This window comes from Grus americana, chromosome 2 (genome assembly GCF_028858705.1).
Source record: "Grus americana isolate bGruAme1 chromosome 2, bGruAme1.mat, whole genome shotgun sequence".
Lineage (NCBI taxonomy): Eukaryota > Metazoa > Chordata > Aves > Gruiformes > Gruidae > Grus > Grus americana.
The window spans coordinates 71,943,358-71,956,197 of record NC_072853.1 but is presented as its reverse complement, the minus strand read 5'-3'; the positions used below and the strand labels follow the sequence as shown (position 1 = coordinate 71,956,197).

General features: G+C 36.2%; 1 protein-coding gene across 3 annotated transcripts in view; it reads right to left on the bottom strand.

Annotated features, from left to right (window-relative positions):
• The window catches only part of PTPN3 (protein tyrosine phosphatase non-receptor type 3), a 178,691-nt gene that overhangs the window by 61,355 nt on the left and 104,496 nt on the right, over positions 1-12,840 (bottom strand). For all 3 annotated transcript variants that reach the window (XM_054817305.1, XM_054817306.1, XM_054817308.1), the window contains exons 10-11: positions 8,993-9,081; positions 3,651-3,714 (exon numbers count right to left, since the gene is read on the bottom strand). In XM_054817305.1, coding sequence (XP_054673280.1) covers positions 3,651-3,714; positions 8,993-9,081 — 153 coding nt within the window. The remainder of the gene's footprint in view (positions 1-3,650; positions 3,715-8,992; positions 9,082-12,840) is intronic.

Here is a 12,840-nt window from a genome sequence, read left to right as displayed (position 1 = left end):
AAGTGTGCAAGCATAATGAAATTTTAACTCAGAATTTCTTGCAATATAAAAAGCATACATCACTTAAAGATTTAACAACAAATGGCATTTCTTTCTTACATAATCTCTGTTGGCTGAATACCACTTGAAGTGTTTTTCACTACTCCAGAAGACAAATTAAGGCAAGTGTATAGATATTTTTTGTTGGCTTGCAGCACTGGTCTTTCAATTGCCGTAAAAATTATTTTATCCAAACATCTCAGTTAGTTACACTGAAAAGCCACAGTGTAAAGATAAGGAATTAAGTACATCCAATATTCTGGTTTTAAATTTAGGTTTGAAAATAGTAATAAATCTTGCTCTCTAAGTCACAAGTGTGTTCTTCCCAACTGTTGTCACAGAACTTCCTAAGCAGCTTTTAAGTGAGCTAAAAGTTTAAATATGGACTTATACTAGCATAAATACCTTCAGAAGTTTCAGAAAAATGTAGTCAATTTTTAAATTAACAAAATCTTCTTTTAACACAACCATCTGGTTCACTAACAGACCACCTTGTAAGTTGTGATACTAAATCCATGCACCACCTTAAAGGTGAAAAGTCTTCTAGCAGGATCCAAGGATCTAATGCCTATCATACTTAACTCAAATTCCGAAAGAATGGCATTTTAATTGTTATCAAGAAATGAAGATTAGAGAAATTGGTGGCCACTAAGGTAAAGGGAACAATTCTCACTAGCTGAAGTGAGTCTCTTGCTATTTCAGCATCAGGGAAGATCTTTGATCAGATGTATGTCTATTCCATCCACAGAGAATTTGAAAGTATCTACAGCGTAGCAAGTAAAAGTATATTTTAATACGCAGAAAACAAAGTTGGTTTTAAGCACTAGATAAGCACGCTACATATCAAGTTCAATTGCTGGAAGCTCTAAAATGTTGCCTGTACATCAGCATAGTTCCTATTCCTACCTTGCACCCTTCATTAAGTCTACATATCATGAGCTTTTATAACATCAGACATTCACTGATTCATCAGTCTTGCTCCTCAGTCCTTATGTAGCTCTTCAGTAGAAACAGAAATATTGCGTACTTCTGTCAAGTAGCTGATCAACAGACTGAAGCAGTGAGAGGGGAAAAGAGGAGGTGAATAGCGGGGAGACAGTGAGATAAGGTAAGCTGAGTCTTCAGAACAGAGGCATAAGGAAAGGAAAAAGGAGTAGGAGAAAGAAGGAGAATAAATCAATGAAACATGGCACATCCCGATGACTGCAAATTCATAGCCTTTGAGAACTTCCTGTAGATTTTTGCAAAGAAATCTACATATGACGTATAAAACCCTGAAATGTTATAGCACTGTCGCCATCTTTAGCAAAACCTTGGCTATTAGTATGTAGTATCTGTTCTGCTTTCCCCACCTTCTTCCACCTTCCTTACTTTCAGCCTCATTTACCTATTCCCTCCTGCACTTCCAAGCAAAAATCTGATAAACCCCAAGACTGATGTGACCTCGGTCATCTGCCCTCATAAATCCCTCAAGTGAGCCACCATCCTGGAGAAAACCCCTGGCAGTCCAGCTGCCCCCTCACTCCCATCGCACTGCGACAGCAAGCGTTTTCAGAGCAGCAAGACTGAAGTACTGCAGGCATGCAGAGCTGCTGCCCTAAATTTCAGGCACAGGGGGCTAACTGACAAGGACGGATATATCTGGAGATCTAATAGCACACCTGGTCTGCTTTTTCGTATCTACTGAGAAAAAGTAAAAAGGTCACGTGGCCGGCCTTATTCTTCCTGCGGTTCTGTAGCTCTCCAAGCACGATATAGTGTGCATTACTGTAATCGCAGTGGGTTATGAAATAAAGAACTATGATCACTTAAGAGGAGATTAGTTAAACAGTTGAACTGTCATCATTTAACAAAAGCTTAAGTGAACAAATTTTAAGAATGCTGCCCTCTTCAAAGGTGACACGGTGTCCAGAAAGAGAAATTCAACTTTTGACAGCAGTAAAGTCTTTATGCAATGAACATACATATTTCACATGATCTTTGAGTCCAGTGACTGTTACATATTGACACTCCAAATTCCAAAAAACCTGTAAGCACACTCATTGTTACTAACCACTCTGAGTTCCGTTCCTACATTTATGCTCACAGACACATTTGGAAATTGCTGTCAATTGCTAATATTTGTATACTTGAAGATATTTTGAATTTAATAAGACTCCTTACTAGTGAACTTTTAATCCTCAAACCTAGAAGGTAATACTTGTGAGTGTCATACAATTACACTGAGTGTAATACAATTACACTCGCAAGCTAGTAGAATGCATTGCCAACCACTCATTTCTTCATACGGTGAAATACATTTGAACAGACTGAGATAAGTTTACATACAAAAAGATATATTTAGAAACTTACAGCTTGCAGAAAACTTAAGATTCCTCTATGGTGGGTTAGGACACACTCAAAAGAAAAAACAGTTTCATTTGTGCATGCTGTGTGTGTAAGCATTAGTGCACTATCTCTAGATACTAACTTTGTTTACACAAGACCCCTGAAAATTAAGAATGTGTACATATATGCACACTTCTCAAAATTGGGAGATATCCACCAGAAGGGGGGACGGGGGGTGGGGAGGGAGGAGAAAAGATGAAAATGCTCTCATTTGGGCTAAAAAAAGCCTCCCTGGCAATCCGTGTTCAGCAGACCCTCTAATCAATAAGAGTCAAAAGGTCTTGTAACACAGCTCCTAGCAGTTTAAGAACTCATTTACTACAAGAGCTTTCATAAAGTTTAGGTAGAAGTTAATACTTACCTTTTACTCTCTGAGTTCCGTCCTCAACTGAATGAATATATCTATATATCTGCTGGTCACTAATTAGCATATTTTTCCCTGTCATATTAAATATTCTCTTCCTCAAAAGATAGCTTAATTTATCTGTTTGTATTGTGGCAGTACAATACTGTAATCAAGATTATTTTTTTCTATTAAGTAGCCTAATATTACAACCATTGTGCAAAAAGCACACATAATTATGAAGACTACTCTTAAATTTCCTATTGTGCATTAGTTTTGTCGACTATCTTCACATATTTTGCCACCTTCTAAATTGCGCCATGTTACACGCAGCAGGAGATGCACTATCCCCCTTTCCGACCTCATGTCTTTCAGCTGCGGACCTGCCTCTTTCTCCATGTGCCTTCCTTTCTCCCAGAACTCTGAGCCCCATAAGCAGAAGGGACCTCACAAAGTCCTCCTAGATGGGATAAGCAGCTGTTTAGAAGATTCACTGCAGTAAGGCACTCTGCTGAGCAGGGAGAGCATCAGAGAAAAGAGCAGCAGATGCTGGCAAGAAAATGGAAATATGCTAGGTTACAAAATACTGAAGAAAAGATGAAGATCTGCATTTCCCCCAAGTCTCCAAGGGAAAAGAAACTTGCATAGGTAAGATATGGTTCAACAGACTGAATGTGGAAAGATCCCATGCTGGAAAGGAAACAAAAATGGGAAACACAGAGCAAGCACAAAAGGACCACAATAGCAAGGGCAAGTTAACAAAGCAGAATTTCAAAGGCAAGTAACCACAACAGAGCCTTTTGTTGTCTTAACATTTATGGCAAACAAATAAAATTGAACATGACCACTTAAGCAAAACAAAAATGAAATGACTACTTACATGTTTTTGCCGTTGCTGTATAAAAAATTTTTTCCTTTTAAAGGAAATTTTTAATATGTTCACCCTAAAAGAAAGAAACAGACTATGAAATACTAAAAAATGTTTAGAGGGAAACAGATAAAAAATTATACTGTGTACAGTGAGACTAAAAGATTATAGCTGTTACATATTCAATGAATAATACGAGCCATCTCCCGTGTTGAGTGGCAAATAGGTGTCAAGAAACTCAAAGCAAAAATTTCAGCTAAGATGGAAAAGTCTTTTTAAAATTGTGATTCTCCTTATTTTTTAAATAGCTCACACAGCATTTCTCTCCCACCAAATCTATTCTTGCTACAAAAACTTGATGACATCCTTTACTAAGCTGTACAAATGTTATATGTGTCAAGTCTGCTTAACTAAAGAATCATACAACTGTGACTAAAGAAACAAAATTTAATACCCTAATACAACAATAAGGTTGGTCATACAACATCTGAAATTTCAGATACTTCACAGAATTGGCTTCATAACGTGAAAAGTATCTTGTATTTGTATTAATAACTAAACATTATAGTTAAAATCATAATTGTAGAAAGATGAAAACTGTAAAAATGAGTGTTAATATATTTTTCACTTCAATTACTAACATTGCTGCATAATTTTGTGGTAATTTTATGCAGAACTGAACACCTCTTTTCTATACATACATAGTATGAATAAAGATTTTTCTAAGAAGGCAAGGATTACAGTTGGAAGTGGTGCTCAGGCAATTTTAATTTTAATTCCATGCTTATCAGTTTTGCGAAATTAAACAAACTTCTAGGTACCCACGTACTTTCCTACTGCAAAATAAGACTTGTCTAAAATACCTAAATTTTCTCTATAATACTTCGATTTCAATAACTGAAAACTTACACATTTTGGAAAAAGCAATCTATGATCAGCTAGAATCACACGGATGCCTTGGGAAAGCTATTTAAGTTCTGATCAAGTCATATCTGCCTGAAAAACACCATCCACACATTACGAAAGGGTTTTGGAAGGCTGCTGCTAAAAGTCTCAGAATATTCTCGTCAACTGATAAAGTTTCACAGCATCTTAGATCTCATCAGGTATGAACTATATTGAATATTATCTCAGTTCTTACCAGTTTTTGCATCGCTCCCAGCAAGTGTGACAATGGCGTATCGTTCATTCCCCACTGCCCATACAAACTTTAATTATAGAGCAACATTCCTCATTTATACAGGAGAGCATATTTGCCAGGTACAAACAAGAAAGGCAGCGGAATGAACAATCCTCCCTCCTGCACAGAAGGTGGAAAACTGAGTGTGTGCCCATTTATGAAAATGCTTTTCTCCATCAATTACAGAACCACAAAAACCCCAGGAATTTCATTCACAAGATTCTTTGGTGACCAGGCAAATTGTTGTGCAAGTTACTAGAAAATTTACTTCATAACCACCTCTCCTGTCAGGCCAACTCTTAAAATACATGTGCCATTTGACTTGCTACCTCAAATAGTAATTATCTGTACTGTTCCTCTAAAAGTTCTGGATTTGGAACTTCCTGATAAGTCATATGAACTTTCAGTTGCATTTACTGAAATGCAACTCATTTATATATAAATCCTTTCTTAATGCTAATGCTACTCCACCTGAACTAGTACAGCTCAAGTTTTGCACTTCTGGTTCTTTCTTACCACATTTCTTGATTTTGACTCCAAAAAATTACTTGTTGAAGTTTAATCAGTCGCTGTCATGGCCTGTTCTTACTCTAACATACAGCCAGCAGAAATGCAGGATGCAGGACACAGAAAACTAACCTTGCAGACTAAGCAAAAACCCCTCCACCCAACAATGAAAAGGTAGCCCACATCCAAAAATACCAAAATCTCTCAATCCTCGTTTTTTTTCTTTTTTTTAAAACCCACAATCCATGATTCACTGCATGACCACATAATCACTTCAAGTCAAATCAGGGCTTTAAGACTCTTTATTTTGATTCTCCCCTAAGTAGAGCATCCTTCTCAATTCAATTCATTCTTCTTGAAGTACAACTAAACCTATTTCATTCAGTGACAAAGCACACTTGCTAATCTGACAGTTTTATTTAACATTAACTAAAAATCATTTGCAATCTTACAGCTACAAGTTGAGTGAATGTTCGCATATAGCACAATCCACAAAAAATCCAAGAGATTAAGGTATCAAATGATTTAGATTTAACAAGTGCTTGAAGATACCACATCCAGAACATGATCTGAATAGAATGCAGTTACTCTCATTCTAACCGGTGGCTCACCTGCCCTTATCACTCACCAGTAATCTCTCCAGTGACTATGCAACATTCACAAGTCATTAAATTCCACAGTTTACTTGTAAAATGCTCAATACTTCTAGCATATTAATAATGATACATCTTTTGGGTCCTGTCTTCCTATCATTCACAAGGGTCAAAATGGATGTGTCCCTTAGCAGGTAACAGAATTTTTCATTTCTGATTGAATTGCCAGTTCTGTCCTACCACTTAGTGCTAATAGCTGGTATTTTGACTTGAAGCAAAAATGTTTCTATAGCTGAAAGTCGTATACTTTGCCATTGGAAGATTCAGCATGAAAGGTTCTGTCACATTTGCTACATAAGATTCTTTCGAGTTGTTTTTAAGTTTTAACTAGCAACATATAATGTATTCCTCCAGCAGTTTCTCTTAAGTTTTCAAAGAAAAGAAACTGCATACACTGAATAGCATTTAATACACAACCTTAATTGCTGCTTAATATGTTTTTACCATTAATATAATATTTTACTTGCAAAATGAATTTGGAAATTATCACAAAACAGTCAAGCACCTGCCAGAATAACTTTTCCAGAAATACTGCATTAAATCCAGAGTTATTTTTTAAACCTGTCTTGACTTACATTGCCTCTGACTGATCAGTCAGCTCCTTACGTAGGTTGCTTTGATTGAAAATCCTTCTTTTGCCAAGGCAGTACTCTCTCACTGCCTCTGTTCCTGAAAATTTTGGTCCCCTTTGACTACTACCATATGGCATAGCTGTATTGCTGTCATCCACTAATGCTGCAGAGTATTTTACTTAAAGTTTTGGAAAGAGTGCTTTGATGGTGTTTGCTGCCACCTTGAGTTTTACCACATTCATGGTGAAGCTTGCTCAGCCCACAGGAAAAGCTACTTACTACAAACAGTGTTACATAAAATGCCTAAATACCATTCAAATTATCTGAATGCAGGTTTTTTTCATTCTCAGGCATATACTGTTCTGTAAGGAATCTCCCTACCTGCTCACCTTCAGGCCAACCGAGGTACATTAAAACTCTAAGCATTACAGAAATATATCCTGCTTTGAAGTCTAAAAAGAAATTGAAAATGTATACCTCCAATACAGCACAGGCTAGTCTGCTCTGGTGATTTTCCTTGCTTGCTTGTTTTGGGAGGGCATGGAATGGACACCATTCTGGCATGAAGAATTATGACTAACAACTCATTCAAGAAGGCAGAAATCAAATATCAGAAAGGTATCTCCCCCTGCGTAGTGAGTTTTTGCTCCTTTCAAGTTGAGAAGATATTTTTAGAGACAGAGCAAGAAAGCTTTGAAAAAATTGCATTAGCTGTCAGCTGAAAATATTGTTGCCTAAACCTCATATTTTAGAGTGGAAATTATTTGAACTGAAAAATCTGTGGGTTTTTTTTTTTCCTCCTCAATTTCTTTTTGTAAATGAGAATAGGTTTTAGTGAGTGATGTTTAAGCATCTGTGTTTTATTCCTCTGTGCTCTCCAGGAGTAAAAGTAGCACAGGAAGTTGTGGATTCCTCCTCTCTTGTGTGCTATAAAGCTCTCTTTCCTTTCCCTTCACTAAAAAAAAAAAATTAAAAAAAATCACATAGTCCTGGATTTTAAAATGTCATCACTATGTTTTTCAGGAATCACTATTATCCATTCATACCTTAGGTCACTAAATTGGCAGAACAAGACTTGCAGAAGACAGAAAACGTGCCTTCAGCTGGCAGTTTTAAAACCTGCAGCTGTTTAAAGAAGCTGAGAGATTGACATATGAAAGGGCAGAGCTCAGGGCACAAAGATGAAAGATAAAAGTCTTTCATACTTTAGTGTGCATTGGAGATGGAAAAATACAAGACGTCACTGTGCTGTATGACAGCATTATTGACATACATTTAGGATGGTTACAGTACGTCCAAGTGAGTTGAAAGACAACTCACCGCAAAGAAAAAAAAGACAAATCCAGAGGCTGTGCAGTACAATTTCCACTAAAATTTAAATTGAAACCTGTTTTATTGCTTTGCCATAGGAAATACCTGTTAGGTCGGGTTCATAATGAAAGGATGGAATGACTTGAGTATTTAAGGAATATTGCTTTTTACATAACTAAGGGGCAAGAAGCAAGTACAACCCATTCCTATGCACGTTTCTGTCATGCTCAAGAATACTATACCATCTTACTAAAAACGTTCTCCAGAAACTGTTACAAATTATAGGAGGAAATTATACATAACATGATAAAGCTGTACTTTATCAAAGTATCCAAAACAAATTTGTACTTCTTTTAAAAAAGACTGGAAAAAATACTTTCTGATCCAATCCAAAAAAACTTAAGGAAATGCCTAGCCTCCATATAACTTCTAATTTATGTTATAATTTTAGTATAGTATAAATAAAGTCCATAAGTATTATAAATAATTATAGCTTAACTAATTTATGATGTCATTGAAATTAGACTTCTTGTGCACATTGCTTCATAGATATTATTTTCTACAGCACTATCATGCATTCTGATGTTTTCAGTATTATAGAATAATGCAAAGGTCTCTCCTCCGGAGACTCCAAAACTTGTTACCAATATATAGCCTTGTTTGATGACATGTAAAATTTGTCTAAAGTATATTATCCTAAAAAATCTGAAACTCCAAATAACTCACTTTACATTTCTTTTCTGAGAAGCAAATATCTTCTTGCTGAATGACAGGATAAAATGATCAGACTGTTAGCTGTTGAGCTTTACTAGTAATACCAATTTTTAAAAAAAGATATTATTGGTTATAACAGCAGCAAATCTCTATCACCACAGGGTCCCCCGATCATGTACTCACACCTATATGTGAATTAACTTGATCAAGACTTCACACAGTGCAAGGAGTTCAAAAGTCTCAGAGAATGAAAAGCCTATGCAACAGGTTTCATTTTTATCTCAACACACGGAAATACCATGATACCCCATAAAGAACAAATTTATGTATTGTAGACTTCTTTGGAACAAACATTAAAGCAAATGGAAATAAGATTGAAAAGACCAGATATATTTCTTTACGAGTATAGGAATTTACCAGGGATAGAAGCTTGTGCAGATGAGTTTTCTATATACAGCAATTCCACCGGATGCAATCCCAATCATGAGATCTAGATTATGGAGATCCTGCAAAAGAAAAATACCGTAAGAACACAGATGCAGTTTATGTCATTCCCATTTATCTACTTACAAATTCATTTTCAAGTTTTCTATACTTAAATTGCTACTCCCGAGGCAAAAAAAATAATCATACATTTGGATTTTTTTTTCCTCATCTCTTTCTTTTGATGTTATCTAATAGGTATTATAAAATTTCACTCATTAAAACAAGTTGTAATGCTCATCTTACTACACTAGATATTCTTTATGTCAGTATCAGACCAGTCCAGCCTTATTAACTTAACCATAGGAAAGAAGTTGAAGTACTTCCCAAGATCAGTCTGATAAATATCACAGAATTTTGGGAACTGAACACAAATGTCCTGATTCTAAGCTGTTTAGAAAGACAAAGGAAATAATTCCTTATTTTTTTCCAAAAATGTTTTACCAACAAAGACTGGGCAGGAGGTGACCACAATTCTGCATATGACAGTATGCTAGAGGAATATACAAGTGTGAATATTTGGTACACTAAATTGAATCCATTGTTAACTAAACAAAACCCTGTGTATTAGCTTAACATGCTCAACTGGAAAAACGAATCCATAAATTTACAATCCTTTACAGCTATTGAGATAGTCAAGAGGAAACACGTGTTTACATATAAGCAAACATTTGACTTAAAAGGAAAAAAAAAAAGAGGGTGGAGAGGATGCTGAATGGTCAATTTGACTCTAAACCCAAACTGATGTTACAAAAGTTACAAATCTTGGCTTCCTACTTCTCTATGATCAGCATGTACTAATACACTTTTACACAAATTTCTAAATAGAGCTGAACACATGCATAAATCTACATGTAGGTGTAGAAGCAATTGGTTAAAACACCAGGTGTGACTCAAAAGTAGTTTCAGATTATTTTGTAAAGGATGGCCAAGGGTAATGAAGTCTCCTAAAGCCTTCAGTAGCTCAGCTGCTCCACTAGATGGTACTCTGTGCCCAGTTTATTTCCAGTTTTCTTGTGTGTCCAATCCCAATTTCTTTATATAGTAGTAAGGTACAGAAGAATAAACCAGATAGCATGTGCTCTAATACTAATGTGGAAAGTCTACAATAAATCCTTTAAAAATAGTTGAAGAGAAGTGTGGTACAGGCATACGAACGAATGAAGCTGAACCTAATTTGCAACGTGATTTATAAACCTCCAGTGAAATACCACTGCAGTTCATAGAGAATGAGCATAGCCTGTTTAATACATAGTGCATTAACACTGAATACTGACAAGGTGAGAGGAATATCAGTCCTACCTCAGAGTATAATAAAAGCAAATCATTAGGTAGGTAGCAGTCCAAATACACTTAACATCATGGTAGCCCAGAATCAGCTGAAATTATTAATAATCCTCAGCAACGTGCTGCCCCGCTTTGCCAAGAACTGCTGCTAGAGGAGCTGGTTGAATCTCCATCAGAAATTTATGCCAGCATATTACAGGAATCTAGAACTGACACCCCTTTAATACTTGGGGAGAAAACCAAGGTATTTCAGGAGATGAACTGTATGTAATTTAGCTGCCCCTGCCATGACAGAGCCAACCTACAGCAGGGCAGAAACCTGTATTATTGGCACATGGAGCTTATTCCAGGTTCCTGATTTAAAAATCAATAATGTGAAGAAAAAAAACAACTTTAGGAGAAAAAGCTGAAAACCTACATGATTTAGCAGAAATAAAGGATTAGCTAAGCACTTGATAGAGATTAATTAGGCTAAACTACTCAATTTTCTTCAGCAGCTTTGTCAGAACAAAGTCCATTCCTCATCCCCCTCTGCCCCAGTCCAAAACACTAACCTCCCATGCTATTTGTTATAATGAATTCTCTTGTGCTAAACCTAAGAAATCTGAAAAGAGATTTTGGACTGGCATAAAGGAAGAGGCCCTCCCAAAAGAAAGATGATGTAGATGTGCAGTTATTTCCCTTTTTACCTGTTCGTTTATAATCATTGAAAAAATTACAAAGAAAAGTGATCCTGCCAGGCATCTGGCTAGTTAAATACTGATTCACATTTGATTTCATTTACAATTACCATCTGGATTTCTGCAGGTATGGAAATAATATTGATTCTATAAATTTCCTATCTTCCTCTCTCTGAGTAAAAATGAAAGATGAGTTAACATCAGACTAATTATTGAGCAGATCAGATAGTGGTCCAGAGTCAAAAGGGGATTAGAAATTCAAGAAATCTCAATACAGTTTAAAGGTATTCAATTCATTCTCCTGCAATTCTTAATACTATTTCATTTTTTAATATTACAATTTTAGCAGGTCAGATTTATCCTCAGAGAAAAGCAGATGAGAACTGAGCTCAGATTAATTCACAAATAGAAGTTTCATGTTTAGCAAGTTGCTAAAAAGAAAGCTCAGAGTCGACTTCTGCAAAATATTTAACTTTGCACCACAAAACATTAAAATTAAGGAAACTAGATATTCACCTGTTCTTCAAGAAATGTTACTCAAAAACATCCCACACTCAACCACCAGTAGAGGAGCACCAGCTTCTTTTTGCCATTAGTATAAAAGCCAGGTGTTACCTGGTTCCTCTGCCATACACGATCTAAGAGGACTAAGACTATTTCAGCAGCAAAGAGATGAATCCTAAGGATCCACAGAGATAAAGCCTCTCAAAAAGCTGCAGTTTAACTAGTCCCTGCTAGATCCGTTCAAAGCACTGGGATCTGACAAAACTTGAGGAGTGATATAAAAGCAGTACTAAACAAAGCACAGATTTAAAAGGTGGTATAACATTTTCTATTTTGCTTTCTATTCCCTCCTAGCAGCTTCTAATTGTCTAGATGTCCAGTTCAAGAGCCAGAGAAAAAAGACCACTTCAAATATTTTCATCCTTCAAAAAAATTGTATTGTGATAAAAATATTAATTTGGATTGAAACAGTAGCAAGACAGTCTGCATCGTAGCAGCCTGGAATAGAGAAGGCTTTGATTCAAATCTGTATTCTATTTGATTCAGATTATACAGTTTGGTGTCAGGCAGAGTAATGGGTCACGACTAATATTCTGACAACCCATGAGCCTCAGTCATTGGGAAAAAAAATAAAAATACACTGTTTAAGCAGATATCTCCAGAAGGTATTTCTACTCAGAGCAGCCCAGTACACTGCAATGAAATTTCATTTAGTTGAAAATGTCTGAACCCACTCTAAACTATCCTCACTACTTGGCTCTGGTATGATCACTACTGACATCCTGCATGTAGTTCAGCGGCCTACAACTCAGGAGGGATGTTGGAAATTGAAGAACTTTCACAAACAGCATCCCATGAATATTAAGAGAATAGCCTCATGGTGAAAGTTGCTGAACTTAAGTTGGCTTATCAAAATACTAGGCTACAACAGAAGTTGAAAAGCATAGACTGATCAAATTAAGGGCATGTAGGGAAATCTCAAGGGTGACAGTAAAGGGTTCTTCAATGCAGCAGAAAGGTGACAGAAAAAGTATTTGGGGGATTCATTTCAGACAGCTAGTGTAATCACACAATTAAATCCCAGTAGCCAGTGAAATACTAGGACATGTTTCTAATCAATGCACACCCTGTATCTGAAAGATTTCAAATACATTTTTAGTGGTCATCTTCCATGCTGTTAAATACTGCTTAGATTTAGCCTGGAGTTAGGGAATACAGGAATTAAAAAAAACACCACACAAAAACCCCTCTATATTCTTAACACTGTGTTAGGAATCTAGAGAAAGTAAACTTAAAACACCTGCCAACTAC